We start from the raw sequence: 22,095 nt of genomic DNA, 5'->3' as shown, positions 1-22,095 counted from the left end.
AGGATAATACCATATTTCTATGTAATGGGATATTGTCATTTTATTGTGAAAATATCATTGTTAAATCACACAATCATAACAACATTGCACAAAAGTATTATCATTAAACCTTGTTATTTCATCACTGGACAAAGCTATATCCTTTTATGTTTTTTTCCACATTTTTCAGTTTTATATACAAATATGTGCGGGATAGTTTTTTACTGAGATTTTCATCAGAACCCCAAAGGCCATCTATTCCAGCCCAAACCACCGGATTGCTCACATGCACTGGTCACATGTATCCGTGCTCGGAAAAGAAGGCTAACTTGTGATAGACCTGAACAGATTGTCTCTGTTTTTAGGCTGCTAAGTGAGGGACTGCTGTGTCTCCCCCATGACCCTGGACCTAAAGCAGTAAAACCACAACCAGACTCCAGCACTCTTTTTCCTCTTCGTCTTCTTTTTGTCTCTGTGAACCTGTGCCAGGCCATGTGAGGATCGCTCCACAGTGAAGGGGTGAGGTTGAGATGTTGAAGGGTAGCTTTTGACAGAAGTGGACAGAAGGCTAGAGTGGCAGGCACCAGAAAAGTTTTTTTTTTCTTTTTTTTTCTGATGAGCTATTGAGGTCAGGGAATGAGGAAAGTAGAGCACAACCATGGTGATTACATCTTGAAAGTCCATGAGATTCTTTTGGGATAGCTGAATAAATTTTCATGAAAATTCATGTTCTAAAAACAACAGTGAAAGGAGCAGAAGTGCCCTGTGAGGATTTGAAGTGAGAAGCAGGTTCATAACGTGCTTGTTTTTTGGCTGTGAATGTTCTGCAGCAGATTTCAAATGGTTGTTAAAAGGAGTCACTTTTATTAAGGATAAAATTTTATTTTTAACCAAGCAAGGTTCTAGGAATGATAATGTTGATGTTGCTGGTCTGTTATCGGTTAATGAGCCGTAATATTTCATAATATATCACATGGATATCATCTTTGATAAGCATCATGGTGATGCCGAAAGTATCACAGGTGGAAATCCAAGTTCTACAAATGGACAATTGTTTTTTTGTTCAAGTAAAATAAACCACTGTGCCTAGTTTGCAGGGATGTGCTCACAGTGATGAAAAAGGCCAATGTGGAGCTTCATTACAGCTGGAAACATGAAGCTAAACCTGATAAGCTGTCAGGACAAATGGACTTGGATAAACTTAACTCTCTTCAGCAGAGCTTGTCAGAATGTGGTCTTGTGAAAGCTGCCTGTCAGGCACACAGATACCATTCAGACCTGGTATGAACATCCGTCCTGAGACGCTCTCTAATGTGTCTCAAGATCCGATCACTCAGATCATGTGTGCTGGGCCACATTTGAAGGACCACCTACTCAGCTGACGACCTCCGAACCTCTACAGTTTCACAATTATTTATGCTTCTCCTTTAATATATGGGATTTCTTTTCGTCCACTTTTTTATAGTTAAAATAACTTTCCTGCACATAGCTCATTGATTATCTCAGCCCTCCTGACTCTGCACACTCTCACCGTCTCTGTCTCTCTCTTGCTCACTCGACACTCTGACACACTGGATAAAAACAAAGTAATTTGGTCTTTGCGGACATGCGTAATCATTTGCGTGTGGATTTTGGAAGTAATCTTTGGAGACACATTCAGGATGGATTTTAATACCAGGTGTGAACAGACAAAATTAGAGATGTCCACTTGTGATCGAATCTCTTACTGCTTGTGTTAATACCAGGTCTGAACAGGGCCAGGTTTTATAGGTTTTGTGGTGAGTGAGTTAAAAGCTAAGGTGGAGGGTTGTTGCCACTGCAGAGCTGTAAAACTGCTCCAAAGTATAATTTTGTCTGTAAGAACCATTATACAGTAAGTTACTGATACGGTACACAATGTTGAAAAAACGCTGAAGGATGACAAAAGACATTTCCAGTTTTTCTGTGAACACCTCACAATATTTGTGTGTAGGATCAATGCAGAGTTTGCAAACCACACATGACACTACCAAAGGTTGTTTTAGCAAGTTGTTTTGGGAAAAAACCTGGTGCATTATCAGTATCATCTTCACCATTATCATCAATACCATCTGACATCAGATGTCTCACTAAAACAAAGCATTTTCAGCCAGAACATCAGAGGGGTAAATGCGAAATGTGTTTAATAATTTAGTTTGACTTAAAGGATGAGGAAGAACATCATAAAAATGAGCCTTGATAGTAACCCCCCCCCCCCTTGTAATCTCTCGACAACTATTGGATGGGTTGCCTTGAAGTTTGATATGTATTTATTTACACATACAGTATGTCCACAGGGTCGATTGTAATAATTTTGGTGATCCTTCAGATTTCCATTTAGTGCCACCATCAGCTCAAATTTTTTAATCAACTTTTTCATCAGCCTCAGCTGCACTCCGTGTTTAGTGCTAATTGGCAAAAGTTAATGCATCAAGCTGAGATGATGAACATGGTAAAGCTTACACCTGCGTAGCATCAATATGTTTTTATTGTCCTTGTGAGCATGTTACCATGCTGATGTTAGCATTTAGCTCAAAGCACACCTGTGCCAGAGCACAGCCCCCCTGAGCCGCTAGCATGGCTGCAGGCTCTTACTTGGGTTTTATTGATCCCTTATATGCTATTATTCCCAGGTGAACGTGACAAAACACACATTAGAGAACTTCAATTACACTGTTTATTTATCACCACTTGACCTGTGTTTGTGTGTGTGTGTGTTATGTGCGTGCGAGCGTGCCATACTGCACCCCGCCGTGTATTGTCTGTGTATACCTGTCCTGTATGATTGTAAAACTTTGATATCTAGCTCGATTGTGATAGTCCCCCCTTCCTGTACATGAACACATATTCTGCTAGTAAAAATACACAACAGGCCAAAACAACTCAAACTGGTGTCATGGCTACACACAACTAGGCCCAGCATCTGTAAACTGTGAAAAGTAACAAGTAACAGCAACTTAATCCATGGTTGTTGTGAAGGGGTTTGCTTTGTCGGCTTCAACACTCCTTCTCTGTTTGAATCGATACAAGTTTCGATTTTGAAGTACTTTGTATTATTAGATTGAATGACAATATGAGGTGTAGAAAATAACCAATGGTTACACAGTTTTCAGAAAAAAAGTATATTGTATATGTATATATATATATAGTTATATATATAGATTTATATTCATTTATAAGCTTTTTAAAATAGCACAGTAAACACTTTGCACACATGATAAAAACCACTGAATGTGTCTGATTGTTTATGTATAGGCCAATGGCATCAAGGGAACCACATCCTGGTAAAGGGTCATTTCACTTTCTCTGCAGTCAGCTCAGGAAGGAACTGTTAGTCACTAGTGTAGAAATGAGAACATTCATTTGTGATATTTTATTGACAGACTGAACATGAGGATTGTGTTTAAACTCCTTCTCTTTTCTGCGCATCGTCTGTGTTTGTTTAACTCGCCTTCCTGAAGTGGCTAAACACGAAAGAGGACTGAACCCGGCTCCGGAGCGCATGTTCCTGTCTGTAGCTGTACGTTGGAATACGTTAGAGTCTGCACACTTTAACCACACAGAAAGAACAACAGAAACAAAAAAGAGAAGTTATATAAAGACAGTCAAGTCAAAAAACCAGAGATACAGAATTTATAGTACTGCTCATCATCTCTACTTGCCCCCCTTCCTTTGTTTTTTTTTCTGTCATTTCATACCTGTACAACACCTGCTGTCTACCTAAGTGTCGGTCTCTCACTCTGGCTGTCAGTCTCCTTTTTCCTCCCCACACAGTCTCTGTACAGTTGGCTTAGTGGTGACCATAGAAATAGCTAAAGGGTTCCGTGTGACGTTGGTTGTAGTTTGTACAGAAACATTAGTTTTTTTTTCTTCATGTAAACAGGCACACACAGATCTCTAGAGGCTAACTCCTCAGTCAAAAAAAGACAAACCACCTCTGTGAGTGAATCCGTCTCTCATCTTTTGTCACTTGTTGTTTTTGTATTCCTCTGTTCATATCAGTTACTCTCTTCTTTCTGCTGATGATTTTTATAATCGTCACATGTCGAGTGTTTTGGCCCCAGTCTCAGTCCCGCTGAGAGGAATAAGGCCTTGGATTGCTCCTCAGGTATCTAGAGGTTTACAGCTACTCATTGTTTATTTCTGCTTCCCTCCCTCGGCAGCCACTGCCAAGGCTTTGTTACAGCTCGCCAGCCGAGATAATGAAGTTTAACCAAGGTTGCTTTTGTCCAGGTTGGTGTTTGTTCAGTTTTGTTTCGCTGTCTTTAGCAGCGGCGTTGGTGGTCTGGTACAGAAATTCACGCTGTCTCCGACAGGTCCACATGGAACGAACTAGCAAATCCTTTTGCGGGCTGCGAAAAGACAGAGAACACATTTGTTAAGACAAATGACACCCTTCCCCTTGGGACTTTTTAGTGACACAATCGGCTCGAAATACCATCTCTAGAAGGATACATGCCACAGAGGACTCTCTGTGAAGTTATTTATATACCCTAAAGTCTGGTCGTCGCAGTGTAATGCTACAAATAATTTGGGAATCGGGTAAAAACATGTCCATCAGCGAAGATAAATGTTCAGAATTTGGTGGCTACATAATGCATGCACAGAAAATACACAGAACACTAATTGCTTCATTAATTATCCATAAATGGATCATTAAACATTTATAAACCCTTTATCAAGGCAACGATGGCGATCAGAGCATTGCCGTAGCCACTAGTAGCAGCTATTTTTAAAAGGAGAACATGATGCTGATTGGTTTTTAGAGTCTCAGCCAGTCAAATATTCTTTACAGACTGATGAACAACAAAACCTTGCCGTGGCAGTGTGGGGTCGATTAATTGCTTCAGACCAGACAAATGTGAGAAATCCTAAATCAAAAAAAAAAAAAAGTTAAATAAAATACATTTGTGGCGAGTTTTGGACTGAGCGAATAAGGAGTGCATTTATCCTAACCCTGCGAGGCAGACGAGATGAGCAGACGCGCAGGCAGCTATATTTGGAGCAAAGCAGGCTCTAGCACCTGAAGGCTAAAGACCAATTATTTTTCACACAGACCTGATGTGCAAGAGGAATATTGCTTGGCTCTGTTTGCCAAGTCGCAAACAAGAAAAGAGGAAGAAAAAAAGAAAAGAAAAGCAGGTTATGGTTTTCATAGTTTACCTGAGAGACAACCCACAGTCAGCATGCAGTATCATGGAGGATGGTAGTTAACATGGTGGTGACTTGACTGGAAATGACTTCTCTACTGAATGTGTATATCGAAACCATTCTCTACTCTTAGAGCTAATAGAATATTCATGTAATGTGCGAGAGCTTGGAAAGCAATTGAAAGCGGCAAGTAGTGTGCCGCCATCCTTTTCAGAAGAATCTCTTTAGAGATCCCAGCTTGAAATTCAGTTTTTGTCCAATGTATATGAATATGTTTCATTTGCCAAATTAAACTGACATCACATTATTTTCTCGCAAAAAAACAACAACAAACAAACTTGTGTACAAGACTTTTCCAGCTGAGGAATTGCGACCTCACGGTTGAAAAGCCCACCGCAACCCACTCCTCTTTATGTCAGGTATTGATCTGCTGGCGAGCAAGTTTAGATACTCGGGACTTTCTTTTGAGAACAAAATGGACTTCATTCCTCGTGGAGAAGAAGAAGCGTGGGTTGTGTTTTTCACCTTCGAGTCATTTGCTTGAGCAAAACTCTTTTTGTTGAGCAAAGATGTCCTTTACAACATGAGATGATGTGGCTTTTATTTTCTCCCTACGCACTCAAATCATGTTATTTAAGCTATTAACTCTCTATAAATGTATGCATGTTAGGATGGTAGGAATTAAAACATGAGGTGTGATTGTGTGTTATGACCTTTTCCTATATGAGCATCAGATAAAAAGGGATTTTGAGGGGTCAATTTTAGAGAAAATAAAATAAAGAAAAAGGGGCCACAGCAGTTCCACATGAGTCCAATCCAAATCATATTTATTTTTTAATAAGTCATATGATTACAGACAGTGTTAGGAGTTAGGATGGGGTTAGGTTGAGAATTTCAAAGGGTGTTTTGGAGCAGGGAAGTTAGCAGTAATAGATTCCATTACATTCAAAAGAATAAATTATAATTTACAAAAAAAAAGCTAAACAATTCAAAAAAACATTAAGCTGTATTAAAAAACTCCTTCAAAATAGAAGAAATAAAAGTTGATAAACAACATAAAAAGTCCAGATCAGAATCAAGAGGCAGAATAATTGTTCCCTCCTTAGTATCTGTACTGGACCAGACTAAAGTCATAGGGTCCCAGGGAGCTTTCATACTGATACTCACAGAGAAAGGTGGGTTTGTACGGTAGGGTCCCCCTATCATACTCTTTCCTCTCTAGCGTGCTGGAGCTGTACTGCTGCTGTTGCTGATGGAGGTGATGGTGAAGGCTGTGGTGTGACTGTGATCTTTGACCGTCCTTGCCAAAGGTGGAGAATGACCTATCGTTGGACGAGGAGGTGGGCGAGGCCATGGTGAGCTGGTCGGAGAGGTTGACGGAGGAGGGTACCTCAGTGTCGGGCAGTGTGGCGTCCATGCCGGGCACGTGCAGGTTGCTGCGGTAGTCCGGCCCCTGGCGCCCATCTGACGGCACGAACGACGGCATCCAGCAGCGGTCTGAGTGGCCCAGGGCCTTGCACTCCTCCGTGCAGTTGGAGAACAGGTCGGTGCCTGCAGAGGAGATACAGATGGAGGCATGGAGAGGGCAAGCGGGGTGAGGTAGGTGGAAGATTATAGACATATAAAGGATGATAATGGGGGGGAGCAGTGGAGGAGAAGCGGTACGGATATTTGGAGTGGAAAGGCGAGATGGAGGAGGGAGATGGGAGAAAGAGACCAGAAGAGAGAACACAAGTTAGCAATCATTTGCCAATGTCGCGAGCAGGAAAAATGCAGCAAAAGCTATTTATCACAGAGACAAGGCCAACATTGATGAAGCGAATTGTTTGTTTTCCTCCTCACCTCATTCATTCCGAATGAAATGTGCAATCAAAGTGATGTGGTGTGGCGAAAACATTACTCCCCTACTCCCTGCATCCTCAGACTCACAATTGATTCCAAAACACCAAGAGACAAAATGTGAATCCATATTCCATCATCCTTGCACGAAAAAATGACAGTCATCTTAAGAAATGCACCACAAAAATTAACAAAATATTCGCTGGCTGCTTAATCACACTATGTCAGTCATCCCTACACAAACCAGCAAAGTGTGTAATTGACACAGAGCCACAGCCAAAAGCAAAAAAAAACGGATAGAAATTTACATCTGAATTGATAAAATAGAATAACACGCTCACACACACACGTCCAGCGTGAAAGAGGTACGGGTTTTGTTAATTACACTCTCTTAGAGAGAATAAAGACAGCAGGACAAGGGGAAGAAGAGTATGAGAGATTATAAAGAGGCTAGAGAAAGAAACAAGAGTCATGAACAGAGTCATCATCATCATAATAACCCTGCAGCCATCCTCGACATTTGTGCAGATTGGATTTGCAGTTTTCCTGCTTTTCCAGCGAAGCCAGATCAATGCGGAAAACGTTGGAATGACGCGTTCAAAGCGGGAAAAACGCTCACGAGTTAGGGGGGTGGGAGGGGGAAATAGATGCAATGGGAAAGTGAGGTAGAAAAGGAGGCAGTGAAAGAAGAAGTGGACATCCTGGTATCTGTAATCCCCCGAGGCTGAGAGGGCTTCAGATCAGAGGGTCTACTTACACAAATCTATTCTACTGATCCACTCCACTGATAATACCACTGTTCCTCTGTGACTAAAAGCAGGCACACACAAAGCTATGTCATATTTATTATACAAAAAAGCTATAGTATTCATAAACAAGTTCAGTTGTTACTATTCACAACAGCTCAACACAACCACGCCAGTGAATTAATATGGTAACCTGCTATTATCTGCAATAACATAAGTGATAGCTGAATAACTGTGTTCACTCTGTGGCAGCCTCACTTTGACCTGCAGCTCCCTCCATTCACCCCTCCTGCACATTAAGACTAAATCTCAAAATATCATCCTGTCATGGATTATGGATTATGAGATAAAAAAGAGTATGCTGATACTCAGAGAGGCACAGCAACAGAAAAAAGATGTGTCTTTGGTCATATATGCAATGACGCACACCGGTTTCCTTTTTGTTTAGTTTGCTCTGTCGGACTGAAAGCTTGGACTCTCCTGGGCTGTGCATTTTACAGACATGTTCCTTCAATATGAAGCCACATAAGCCTGACTTTAAAAGAAAATTAAAAAAAACTGTGTTTGGGACGTTATTGTGGTGGGATAATATCAACCAGTCTTATGACAGCTGTGCAAAGGTGTAATTTCCCCCGAGGATTGGGAGCATGTCTACCTTACTTTTTGAAATCCTGTTTATTTTTTCAGGATGGTTTTCTTACAAAGAGTTTTCCAAACATCATCCTTGTACTTTGTCAGACCACCATAGCCCAGACGAGAGAAGGGAGGGCTCGATATAAATGTTGATATGCTCATATGAGTTGGCTTTGGTCATTACCGTGCACTTAAAGCAATAAGATTAAAGAAGCAGCAGCAGAGGGGCTCATGGCTTTCATTTCTTTTGCCCTTGGCTTTGTCTCTCAGGCTATGCACAGTGTATACCTGCAGACAAGTGTGTATTTTCAGTTACTGATGACAATCTCTGAAAAAGATGCTCACACAAAGCTCTTTGTGCTTAAGATTTAATGCAGCATTAGCATCTCTATCAAGGGCAAAAAACATGAATTACGTATGATTTAATTTTCTTCCACTTTTATTTTTTATTATTCTACCTTTATTATCAAGAAAATTAAAAAAAATCCTCTTTTATTTGAGAACTACTGTACCAAAATATCTTGGAGGAGAAGGAAGGAGATTGATGATCGATAGTTATTCTAGCTGTTATTTGTGCACATGTGAAATCCTGTATCACAGGTTGTCTTCAGAACTGCCACCGTGGCTGGTTTGTTCTTTGGTGTTTGTGAGCAGCGTGTGAATCTAATCATGTTCCTAATACGGTGCCTCACAGCGAGCAAAAGGAGGCGATGGGACTGTGCAGGGACCGGAGAGCCAGGAAGAGGCACAGAGCTCACAGACAAGAAACGGTGGGGGGGACAAACAGACGGGGGGAGGCACAGATTTCACAGACAGCGAGACAGCGTGCAGGAGAGGCAGTGAGACTGCGGGAACCATAAGGAAGAGAAAGGGAAACCCAGGCGATCACAGATGGAATGGGCAAAGGCCAGAAAAGACGGGGGGAGACCAGGGCCTCGCAGAAGGAGATGGGAGAGGGGTTAAACAGAGGTGGACAGAGGGGAGACACCTTGATTTTTAATCACCAGAAATTTTAAAAGTAAATAAAAAATGTACTTTTAATCTATTACGACCCTTTCATATAAAAATGTTTGTAACATCTATCCAACCCTTCACTTTCTATACCCTCTTTAATAATGAATAACAATATAGAATGCAAGGTAAACGCAATTCTTAAAAATATGCTTACATTTTGATTAACCAAGGACAACCGCACAAACTCGTTTTGGGAGTTCTCTGTATTCTGCTTCATCACCTGTAATATACTAAGAAAACAAAAGAAACTGCCGCCAAACAGGCACTAACAAATTAAAACTGCGTAAAATGAAATAACCTTTTGTTGTGTGTTTTAATATTGGGTTTGGAATATGTCAGATGCCTCTTTGGTCTGTTTACCACCGTCTTTCCTGTGTGCCCCACAGAATCAGCACCAGTCAGTGCTCATGCTGCCAAAGGCTTCATCTGTTTTCATCAACCCCCCAGCATGTGTGGGTTGTGTGTCAGTGGCAGCTCTGTACTGCACGCGATCAGGTGAAGAACAGGCAGAGCTGTGTAAATGCTAATTAAGGATTTCGAGTGGTGTTTACTTGCATTTAGCCTCAGATTCACCCCTGGAACTAATGTATATTTATGCTATCTTTAAAGGTTGGGGTGCAAATAAATGCTATTTCTGTTAATCCCCACCTTTTATTTGGCCTTTAGCCTTTCGCTGGAGTTTTCGCAAATTAATTTCTACCTCGAACGCACAAAGGCGTTGACCTCAGGGCCCTACAATCACCTCTGTTCACCTCTTGATAGCCTCAATGCATTTGTATCTAAACATGAAAACAAATGAGCTGAATGACAGAGGGTGTAAAACCAAAGTTTGCAGAAAGCAAACATACAATAATGTCAAAGGATTAAGAGAAAGCTTCACTTTGCTCCATATCTCTCATATCTGACTATATTCTTGAGCAGGCACTGGGGCGTATTGTGCTCTGGAGATGATGTGTAAATATAGTCTGCAGCAGTCACTGTTTACGGTGCATCAGCATCGGAGAAACTCTTGTCACTTGCTTCCAAACTACTCAGTGATTTTTGCCTGCCGGGCTCGCTCTTAAAAAAATCCGGCGACATCAACACATACGTTGGCACGCACGCACACGAACACAAGCACACGCTTAAAAATACTCAATGTAGAGACATATGTAGACGTACGGAAGTGAACAGACAGACAGGCCGTGTGCACATGACACCCAGTGGCTGTTGATCCTCGCAAAGCACCTTTTCTTCCTCGGGCATGAAGCAAAACAACAACTAGAACGGTGACTGGCAATGACAGGCCCCGCCAGCAGCCCTATCTCTCATCGTGACCTCATCAGGCAGGAAGTACACAAGCACGCTCGCACATGCACGCAAATATAATCACACACACACACACAAGGAGATGTAAACAATGCTACATAATGCGAACACAATTTACTTGCTAATAAGCAATCAGCACTTCTGTTTCTTTTTTTTTCTTTCATTACGTCTCGGTGTGTTGCCGAAATCCCACGTTGGCGTGATTTGACTAATTGCGCCCGCCGCCTGACATACATCCAGCAACCGGGAGCGCGGAAATGAAGGAAAACAAAATCCTGAGAAAACACAGCCCCCCTGTTTGCATTCACTTTGCAGGCATATATCTGCTGCACTCGGGTTTTGCAGTCGCTCCCTCCCAGCACTCATTCATCTGTCTGTCTCCCTCTCTGTCTCGATTAGTCCCTCTGAGTCTCTTCCCCTCTTTCTCTGTCTCTTGTTATTTTCTCTCACATTAAATCCTCTCTGGCTCTTTCTTCCTCTGTCATTATCTTGTTTTAAAAAAAAACACTCCACCTCCCTCAGGTAGAGGGTGTCTTCTATCCATACCTCTGTTTTTCATCTTGTCCTCCACTGTTCCGGAGAGACTACAGACACAGAACGTCAATATTTGGACAGCAGCTCAGTACAGCAGGGGAGTAGCCTGGCTTCCTTACATGAGTTGGCCAGTGAGGCCGTGATGAGTAAACCAGAGACCTCCCAGGGTCAAAGCAGAGCAAGATGGCTTCCACCATGTCCAGTAATGACAGACAGAGAAATTGTCCTGCGTCTCTGAGAGGCAGCTACCATTTTCGATGTTTGTTCCAGAGCAAATGGGCTGGGGAAAGAGAGCCAAGATGGCCGCTTGCCCTAAGAGTGTCCGTTTGATTAATACGGCCCCTTATATATTGTTAGAGGAAAGCTTCTGGATGACCACTGATTATTGATCTCTGGTTTGTATGCTTTTCATCACTGGGTCTTCTCTCTGAATGCAGCACCCTACGATGTAGAGCCTTGACAATACCTCACATAGACATCAGAGTCTATGTACAGCGACCTGACTGCAACATTTAAGGGTAATTTACTGGCACTCAGGTATTACTTCATCTGATTTAACCATTTTTGATCAGAGTTTATAACAGCAGAATAAGAGGTTATAACAGGTAAATGACATTGCTATTAGAAATCCAGAAGAGAATCAAACAGGTTCTGCAAATATCTAATATGTCAGATTATCTAAACTATATTAGCAATGAAAAATGCAATGTGAAAGAAACTGAAAAAAAAAGAGTTTTCCTAGATCTGCGCAGTGTTCCAGATCCGCACCAAACAGCAGCAAGTTCTTCCTGAGGTCATGCCCCACCCCGTCACAAACTTTCCTGGAAATAATATGAGTAGTTTTTGAGAAGTCCTGCTATAACAAACAAACAAAGGCAGACACAAGCGCCTTGGTGGATGTAATAAACTGGAGTTACTCACATGAAGTAAATGTGCGCTAAAGGGACGCTGGTAATGTTCTTGATCATAACAGAGAACAGTGTGAGTGAAACTGCTTGTCATAGATCACTTTGAACATTACCATCACGTATCTTAACGTCATATTTTATGTTTTTTCTGTCAGAAGTGTTGCGCTGCAACCTGGCCGGAGCAGATGTTTGCCGATATTAAATCTCTGAGCTGAATGATATGTACGTTTCTCGTGGCCAAAGCATCTTTACGACTCCCAGGACTTTTGCTGCTATTTCCATTCGTCTTCCTGCCTTATGTTTCACGTCAGTAATAAATATCCACGGCCAACTTTTTGACCTGCTGTTTTCAGCAGATCTGAGGCATTTTCATAAACACTGGTACTGAAAATGAGGATGTGTAGCCATCTCTCTGGAAACCCTCAAGCTGCCGTTCAGTTCATTCATAGACCACATACCAAGGACACATCCATCACGACACTCATAAAGTGAAATAGGGACTTATTTTCTTTTTCTTCACAATTTGCAGGCTCTCGTCAGTTAGTTAATCAAACTGATTGATCTCCCCTTTCTCCGCAACCACTTTTACTGACTTTTATTGACATAGAACAAAGCGCTCAGCGTGGAAGTGGTGACATCTCCACCTGTTGCAGGAAAAATGCTAATTGATTTTTTTAATGAGGCGACTTTGTTTATCCTGTTTGCTGTAATAGATTTTTTGCTTTTTCATGTCGCATTGAGATATTTGTATGCTCTCCTCTGCTAGAGGGGTTTCGAGGGCTAGAGATTGAGCTGGTGCTTTATACGCATTTTAACCATGTCACCGCTTTCTTTGAGCAATTTTCAAAGCAAAAATTCTACGTGTTGGTTCCAGCTTCTCAAATGAAAGAATTGGCTGTTCTTTCTTTTGTCTTGCTCACTCTTAAAGTTTCTGGAATGATGGTGACATTTTGAGATGACATCTTTGGCTCTGGGAAGCTTGCTTTACTATTTTCTGACATAAACATTAATGTTGAGTGAATAATTATAAGGCAATTGATAATATTAATAGTCGGGTGTAATTTCATTCTGATTTTAGTCTTTTGATCAGAATTAGAGATTGAAGGATCCGCCTTTTTTTGTGCTACATTTTGTTAAGTCACTATATAAGTAACCTTATTGTCTTTTGAGGACATTATTTGAGGTCTCTTGAGGCCCAGACATAAATATATGTTGTATTATTTTGACCTAAATCTATATTTGTGCACCAATCCTTCATTCTATGCCCCCCCCCACTCCTGTCTTGTCATTATCTGGGGCCTGAGAGGAGGATGTGTCAAAACGCTGCATGCTAAATTCCTATGACAGCTCACTGACATGGGAAACTGCAACATGGTGCCCACAACTAATTCATGATCAGCCTTCTAATACACCATTGCCACAGTGATTTAATTGTCCCATTTGTCACGGCTGTTGTTCCCACCAAAACAAACGTCATGATAATGATCGTTTCCAGTCTCCCACCCGTCACGCCGGCTTCCACGGCTGATCGAATGTTTCTGAGATGCCAATTTCTTTTTCTTTTTTCACTGATGAATATCGTATCCTCTCTTATCTGTCACCTTTATTGTTTTGCTTGCTCACTCTTTCCGTCATGTTCTATTAGGATGATGAGGGAAATAATGAGAAAGACATAGTCTAATGCGAATCAAACAACCTAAAAAAAGGAGCGGGTGCGGAAGGTAAAAGGTGTAGCAGTCAATCAATAGTGCTTTGGCTCCTGACGCAGCTGTGCCTCACTCCAGACACGCTGCTTTCAGAAAAGCCATTTGCCCACTTTTTAAAGGTATCCGGTGATATCCCAGCCTCACAGGCAGTGTCCCTTTGATTTAAAACCACATCGGGAGACTTATTTTCTAAAGTGTCAGACGAGCGGCCGTGCGGGAAGCTACGGCAGGTGTAGTTGATGATATGCCAACTGGAAATGGTTTCCTCTTGATTTGAAATATTCCGCGGTGCACCAAAAGGGAGAGTGCACTGCGCGGTCCCGTGAGGGAACCTTGCCTCTAACCCTCCTTTGATAATTGCTATGCAAAAGGTTCTAGAAATGAATTACTGATCAGCCGAGTGTTGCGGAGAGCCAACGTGTGGGGGAGACAGAATGAAGGATGAGACCCTGCCACAAACCCTGGAAGCGAATATGTGTGTCAAGACAAACACACACACACACAGAAAATGGAAGAATATTTACAGTACATGCATGTTAAGTAGAAGTGTGTGTATGCATGTGCACACACGGATTTGCTTATGCACACAAACGCTGCAGAAAGGCATAAAAATACACGTGGTCTATACATAGTCTTCGCTCAGGCTTATGCAGATTGGTTCTCTGCTTAAAGAACGCGCACCCAGCACTAAACTTACACAGACACGGCACACAACCCACGTGAGATGAGGAACCATATTCTCATCCCCATATATTTACACAATAAAAAAGGCGCTCATATACATACAGAGACATAAATGAGCAATGTGTGTGCCGATATAGATGCAATATACAGCTGGCAGCGAGCCAAGCACTAGCGACCACTCTCCTCTCATAAACTGAATCTCATTTAAGCTTCTCAGAGCACTGTCTCAAAGGAAAACTCCTTTTCTATTCTGTCATCATCACAGAGCCTTGTTTTCTCCCACACAACACACACACAAGCAGATTATATACAGGTATCATGTGTACACCTACATATTAAATCAGACAGAGGTATACCTTTACAGCCACACACACACTCACACAGGCCCGTCTGGTTTTGTTTACAGAAGTCGGGGAAACTAAAGCGTCCCTCTTCCAAAAATACCAGCCGTGTGGAGTAACCTCCCATGGAGTGGTAAGCTGTTCCCTTCTAAATCCAACGTGAGGAACAAATGTGGCTGTCTTAGCATGAAATACGGAGTGCCGCACCAACTGTGCATGCTCCCAGGCCACTGCCAAATGATCCCGCTCTGAGCTAAATAAAGCGAAAGGACATGTTACAGGCTCATAAATGCGATCCTGTAACTGTGCTAGTAAACCGTCAAGTCAATATCCCGCTTTAGATAAATTCTTAAATGCATTCACAGGTCTGTCCTGTAATAGCATGTCATGTATGATTCCTTATTGAAGCCCGGGGGTTACCTGCCGGCTGAATGGGCTAAATGCATACCACTTATCCACAGCCGAAGCTGCTCTGCATGATTTCACTGTACGGTTCCACTTACACATAAATTCACATTGTGATGCAAGATATCTGACTCTGAATGTGGATTTAAATACTCACGTAAACATTTATTTCACAAAAAACATTTATTCTTTTTGGATTTCTTCCAATTTTGCATTTCAGTCTCACTCTGTTTGACCTTCGCAGCCTCTTTTATCAATGAGGCCAGGGAGTGACACGACCACTGCTGCATGCTGGCTCTCTATTTTGGCTTGGTTCATTGATAATGGAGCCTGATGAGGACTGTTCACTATCCTACAGTTACCTTATCTGCTCTCTATTTGTATTCCCGGCACTGATATGATATTTGGCGGGTTCCGGTCTGGCCAGGGGTCTTACACAAGCTGCGCGGAACAATCCCTCAGAAGGAAAGGGCAATTCAATATGAAATGCGATTTCGTATCGCTCTGCTTTTTGTCTGACTCCACTTTGATCAATAAACAGGTACAAGCCTAATAGAATTTTAGAGAGAACGGGGGGATGCTTATGATAAGGCCTTGTCTAAAAAAATCGACCGCACTGTAAAGCGCAGAAGAGAAACGGGAGTCAGTAAATAAACCTGAAGAGAAAGTGTGGATGGAGAAAGAGAGAGGAATGTTCTTTAACTTCAACATTTTATTTTTGCTTTAACTTTAACTCCAAAAAATTGTCAGAAGCTGCTGATGTGTCTGATCATCTGACTCTATAACCAACAAGGACAGTACAACACTGTACCGACTGTGTCTGAAATGTATCTTATTATATCAACTTAACCTATATACCTTTTCTTTTCACTTGAGTGAACCTATTGATTTGTGCCATTAAGGCCACTGCGGGCCTCAGACACTGGCTCGCTGCGAGTCGCCGTCTTTTCAGTGTCACTGTGAAACAGCAGCAGGGTTAGAAAGAGGGAAGCGGAGGAAGCAAGAGGCACGGAAAGAAAGCGAAAGAGAATTCCCCACATATTTCTTCCTTTCATCCGGGTGTGAAATACAATCAACACCTCTGGGGCTGCTCATGACAGCCATCTAGCCAGCGGCCCCGAGCCCAGGCCTTAGTACACTCTCGAATTAAGGAAATTAAAAGCCACTGGTCCGCACCAACAAGTCAGTATTATCCCATTCAGAACTGCAAACACTCACTATCGGAACTCAGGCGGGGGGGGGGGGGGGGGGGGTGTTAGAGTACTGAAATAACAGTGTAATTTTGTGATGGAGGGGGCGGGGACTCACCGGCTGAATGACCCCGGTTGGTGGCATCGTGGTCGCTGTCACCCTGTTCGCTGTCACCGTGACCGCTGTCTTTGGAGCTGACTATGTCTGCTTCTTGGAACGCCGAACTGGAGGAAGCAGCGAATGGTACAACGGACAGCCGTGCCAGAGGAGGAGAATAGGAGAGACCCACCAAAAACAATGGAGAGGGCAGAGAGAGAAAGAGAGGTTGATGTAGAATATTAGGAAGAGGGAAGATGAAGGGAGAGGAGGAGATGGATTTAATGAGGGGCAGAGAGACAGAGAAAGAGTGGGAGAATCAGAAATCAACACCACATTAATACAGTCACGGTGGCCGTCAGGAGTCTAAATTGGATGTTACACATGGCATGTAATGAAATCCAGCATAAGGGTTTTAATAGGTGCTGCTCTGTCAGTTATGGGACTGATGCCAAATTGAAGATGAACGTTATGGATACACTGGGAACCATGTAGCCTCTCAAAGCCACAATTAACGATGCGGAGTATACGGGATTCATACTGATGGGTGTAATATTCAATTTTACAGATATGTAAGCAGGTTATGGATCCATGAGGCCTATTGGATGTTAGAGGGCCTCAGATGGATGGTATGTGGCTCCCTAGGCTTTGAGCTCTATAAAAAATAACGTGTGCATCTGCCTGTGTGTGAGTGTGTGTGAGTATGTGTGGGTGGGTGCATGTGTGGTGTGCTTGACAATACCTGTTGACACGTCTGGGTCTGTCCACCAGGTAGCTGAGTTCTGCTCGTTGGTGTTTTGTCTGGAAACCCCACAGAAACACACATACTGTCACTTATTATGCCAAATAACCACATGGACACTGTACATACATGTAAAATAAGAAACACATACACGCATACACAGGTTGTCAGCGTGTAATTGTGGTAGGAGAAGCTGGGGCAGCATGGCGCAGGGGGAAACGACGGTGCCGCGCATCCACTTGGTGAGAGAGTGAGTGGGTGAGAGGAGCATGGGAGAGTGCGTTAGGGAGGCGATTGAATGCGTAAATGATTGAGCCGCCCGGCGCTGAAACTGAACAACCTTTGTTCACGGTGCTGCCGTGCTGGGTCGTGCACGGAATACTTAACGCGCAGCAAAGGCATGGCTGTGACTTGGTGTCTGGCTCCTCTCCAGTCGCGCACCGCAATCAACAGCAAAAAGGGAGAAAAGAAAAGAGGCTCCAACTCCACAGCTTCCCCGAGCAGAGCGCACAGGCTGAACACAAAACAGGGCCCTCAAATCACACGTCTCCTCCCCACTCCAGATGATGTTTGCCACCAAAAACTCTATGACCTGCGCAGGATATATCAAATGCAATACAAAGGAACAGCAAGTAAAGGCTTCTAATGGAATCAAACTATGTTGCGCGTAAAGATGTGCGCTCCTGGCGACATTTTCTCCATCTTCCTGACACATTCTTGGCGTTTTCTAATTTATTAATGTATCCACTTCATTCCAAATATTGACTATGTACATATTAAGACCCACTGTGATGACATGTGTCACACCTTGTCACGAAGCTAACGAAAATATTCAAAACTTTGAATACATTAAGAGATACATTAATATCCCTCTGTGCGCTCTTGCTTTCGGTTCTGGTTAAAATATGGGTCAGAGTAAATAGCACCAAATACTGAATTTTTTAAAGCGTCTTCCAACCTGGTGCTTTAACTGGAAAATTATAAGCACTTTATGCCCAGAGTCAGAATCCCTGTTCCACTCTGCTGCGCATGATATAAAGGCTGATCTGACAGCGCTCCATCGCAAATTCAACTAAAAGGCCACACGAGTTTTAACCATTGCCATGTCCGGCCACTATTCGCCATGACAGTGATTAAAGGCCACAGAGCAGAAGAGAGGAGTCAATAGCAGATTCCTTTTCCATCTTCTCTGAGACGTTTGGTGCGCGTGACCTGAGTGGATAAGGTGCTTTTACGTGGTGTTGATTTCTGGAGGATCTTTAAAATTCGTTTAAACCCTCTTATCTGTAGTTTGTTCACTTTTACTACCTCTGGTGTGATGGTAAGTGGCACAAGCTGATTGAGGCTGTGTCGGGCCTCTCTTACCTCATTAGACAGGATGCTGCCATTGGATATGATGTCCGGCTGTTGGTCACTGTAACCGGTGACTATGGCACCGCAGGGGTTGGTGTGATCCGTGTCGGTGCTGCGGGAGGGGCTGCACGGTTTGAGGAACATCAGATCCGTTTTGGCGGACTCCGGTGTCAGACACACCTGGTAACAGTAGGAGTTCTGGTTCTGGTGGTGGTGGGAGCCAAAGCCCCCTCCCACTCCGCCCACGCCAGACTCCTCCACGGGCACCTGCCCCACGGGCCCGACCCCTGATGTCACGTTGGTGCTCTGAACTAACATGATGTCGGACTTACTCAGCTTCTTCTGTTTCCGGCCCCGGGCCTGCCTGCTGCAGCAGGAGCTGCAGCACAGGCAGCATTCGCCGGCCAGCAGGCACGTGTACAGGTTGAGCGTCTTGTCCTTTTGACAACGCACGGCCAGCACGATCATGGCCAGGAGGAAGATGAAGGAAACGGAGCCCAGGGCGATGATGAGGATGAGGGTGAGGTCAAGGGAGGTCTCCTTTGCCTTGGAGGCCGAGCCGCGGTCCCCACTGCGGCCTTCGACCACGCTGTCCACTAATATTACACTCACACTGGCGGAGGAGGAGAGAGGGGGCTGCCCGTGGTCCCTCACCTCGATCAGCAGGTCGTAGTAGCCCTGCGGGTCCCGCTTGGGTGAGATCCTGCGGGCTGTCCTCAGCTCCCCTGTCCTCCAATCCATGCGGAACATTTCCATCTCGTTGCCCCGCAGGATGCTGTAGGACAGCCGTGCATTCTCGCCATCATCCGCATCCATGGCCACGATGCGCGTCACCAGGTAGCCAGGCTCCGCAGAGCGCGGCAAGTGCTCCTTGGCTGTGCCGTTTTTACCGATGGGGGCTATAACAGTTGGAGCGTTGTCATTTTGGTCAACTATGATCACATTTACAGTGGCATTAGAGAAGAGCTCAGCGGGACCTGAGTCCTTAGCCTGCACCATGAAGCTAAACTCCTTCAGCTGCTCATAATCAAAAGAGCGCAGCGCGTAAAGGTAGCCGGTGTCCTGGTTTATGGACACATACGTGTCCACAGACATGCCCTGTATGTCACACTCCAATATGGAGTAGGTAATAAGAGCGTTTTGCCCTATATCAGGATCCAAAGCGCTCACTGCGTGAATGAAAGCACCCGGCACATTATTCTCAGTTACATACACATCATAAACCGCCTGCGTAAAACGGGGCGCATTGTCGTTCTCATCGGAGACGTGCACTTTAATGGACTTGCTGGTGGCGAGTGAAGGCTGGCCCTTGTCTTTCGCCACCACGGTGATGGTGTATGAATCCGTGCTCTCTCTGTCCAGTGGTCCGTCCGTCACGATGGTGTAGTAGTTTTTAAAAGACGATTTCAGCTTGAAAGGAACATCTCCCAGTATCTCACAGCTCATTTGTCCATTCTCATCAGAGTCCCGGTCTGACACGCTGAAAAGTGCTATTACGGTGCCCGGGGCGTCCTGCTCGCTAACGGACTCGGTCACTGTGCTAAAACCGATCTCCGGTGTGTTGTCGTTCATGTCCACAAGTTTAACCAGCACTTTGCAGTGCGCGGGGACCGCGTTAGCGCCCAGATCTTTCGCCTGCACATAAATCTGGTGCGTGTTGCTCTCTTCATAGTCCACCTCCCCCGCCACCTCTATCCTACCTGTTCTGGCATCAATATTGAACAAGTCCTTTGTCCGCGGCGCGTTATGACTGCTGAAAGAATAAACTATTTCCCCGTTTTGCCCCTCGTCAACATCCGTGGCGTTGAGTTGAATGACGAGCGTGCCCACGGGAGAGTTTTCCCGCAGGTTCACGTTGTACACGGACTGGTCAAACGTGGGCGCGTTGTCATTAGAGTCCAGAACTTTCACGACCAGGAGAGCCGTCCCGGTCCGCTGCGGGATGCCCCCATCCACGGCCGTCAGCACGTAGCGGTGCACCGCCTGCTGCTCCCTGTCCAGCGGCTTCTCCAACACCAGCTCCGCAAACTTGTTCCCGTCGCTCTGCGTCTGCACGTCAAGGTAAAAATAGTTATTATTCGTTATGGCATATGTGCTGAGCGCGTTCGTGCCCACGTCCGGGTCGAAGGCGTTCTCCACCGGGAAACGGGTCCCGGGGATGGCGCTTTCCGATATCTCCACGGAAATGTCCGTCTCGGGGAAGCTGGGCGGGTTGTCGTTGATATCCATCACATCGATCTCCACGCGAAACAGCTCCAGCGGGTTCTCCAGAAACACCTCCAGGTGCAGTAGGCACGGGATGGTCTGCTTACAGATTTCTTCACGGTCGATTTTCTCCTTCACTACGAGCGCACCGTTCTCTAAGTTCACCTCCAGATAAGGTGTCCGTGAACTAGGCACCGTCTGAAAGCGGCGAGCGGAAAGTTTGGTGATGTCCAGCCCCAAATCTTCTGCGATATTCCCAACCACAGAGCCAGGCTCCTGCTCCTCTGGCACGGTGTAACGCAGCTGAGAGACGGCTCCATCGAGGACGGAGAGCAGGAATATTAACCAAATCATCTCCCCCCCTCTCTCAAAGTGCACTTCAAGACGAAAAAAAAGAGTATTATTCCTTTTTCTTACAAGAAACGAGCATTTCCCATTTCCTCTGTCCGTAAGAAGGCAGTGAAATAAACAGCAACAAGGCTGTCAGATTCCCAAATTCCTCTCCTCTTCCTCGGGTCAGTGGAACATTGTGTCGTTTCAGCTGTGAGAAGCACAGCCATTTGATCCCAGCTTCTCTGTTTTAATCAATTCTGCGCCGGTCTGTGAGTTTTTGGCGTCAGCGCAAACATCGCAGGCTGGAGCCAGGACGCATAGCCAGCACTCCCCGTGCACAGAACACACCGCCCCTTCTTCTCAAAAAGTCACAAAACAAAAAAAACAGGAAACTCCACACGAACAAGAAAAGAAAGGAGGAAAGTAAAAACTCCTGTTCGCTCTGCGCCCAAATCTACAATAATTGCAACTTCTGAATAAAGACTCGGCGAATAACAGGACTTTCCCTCTATCCCCCTCTCTCTGTGTGTGAGGATGTAATCACTGCGCCTAAGCGCTCAAAGCGGATGATGTTCTCAGCTCGGCTTCTGTGAGGCGAGTGTGAGGAGCAGGGTTGGTTTTGCGCGCAGCTCCTTTCCCCACCAGCCAATGGTATGCTCAAACACCGGGTGTGATGGCACCTGATTGGGGCTCCGCGACGCCAGCCAGCGCTCACATCGGGCCCCTCATAACAAAACCAGTGGCGCTGCGCTCCTCTCTTCTCCCCCCTGTTCCTCCTCCAGGCAGACCCTGCCTCGGTTGTAGAAGGGAAATTAAAATGTTTTACACATCCAGTGCATTAAGGAAGTCGAATAATACCAGGTGACACTTGGCATCGGTGGAGCTGTGCGTGCGTAAAGGTGCAGCTGC

At 44.5% G+C, this 22,095-nt stretch overlaps 1 protein-coding gene across 3 annotated transcripts; it reads right to left on the bottom strand.

The window, feature by feature from the left end:
- Positions 1-2,660: 2,660 nt before the first annotated feature.
- Positions 2,661-21,817, bottom strand: pcdh10a (protocadherin 10a). Of its 3 annotated transcripts, none has more exons than XM_020084477.2 (5): positions 18,661-21,817; positions 17,296-17,354; positions 16,575-16,681; positions 6,539-6,699; positions 2,661-4,349 (listed from the first exon to the last, which is right to left on the bottom strand). In XM_020084477.2, the coding sequence occupies exons 1-5, from the start codon at positions 21,205-21,207 to the stop codon at positions 4,296-4,298; spliced, it is 2,928 nt and encodes a 975-aa protein (XP_019940036.1). In that variant the 5' UTR covers positions 21,208-21,817; the 3' UTR covers positions 2,661-4,295. The 3 variants fall into 3 exon arrangements, with proteins under 3 accessions (XP_019940036.1, XP_019940035.1, XP_019940034.1); XM_020084476.2 differs by having other exon boundaries at positions 6,316-6,699; positions 18,661-21,813; XM_020084475.2 differs by lacking the exon at positions 2,661-4,349 and having other exon boundaries at positions 5,959-6,699.
- Positions 21,818-22,095: the final 278 nt, after the last annotated feature.

The sequence above is a fragment of the Paralichthys olivaceus genome, chromosome 8 (genome assembly GCF_024713975.1).
Source record: "Paralichthys olivaceus isolate ysfri-2021 chromosome 8, ASM2471397v2, whole genome shotgun sequence".
NCBI classification, from domain to species: domain Eukaryota; kingdom Metazoa; phylum Chordata; class Actinopteri; order Pleuronectiformes; family Paralichthyidae; genus Paralichthys; species Paralichthys olivaceus.
This window is presented reverse-complemented; position numbering and strand designations above follow the sequence as displayed.

Excerpts from the sequence above, each read along its gene's own strand:
- pcdh10a (XM_020084475.2), bottom strand. The coding sequence starts at position 21,207 with ATGATTTGGTTAATATTCCTGCTCTCCGTCCTCGATGGAGCCGTCTCT. Across the intron at positions 16,682-17,295 it reads AGACCCAGACGTGTCAACAG|TTCGGCGTTCCAAGAAGCAG; the intron begins GTATTGTCAAGC and ends TGCTTCCTCCAG. Across the intron at positions 6,700-16,574 it reads CAACCGGGGTCATTCAGCCG|GCACCGACCTGTTCTCCAAC; the intron begins GTGAGTCCCCGC and ends TCTCCTCTGCAG.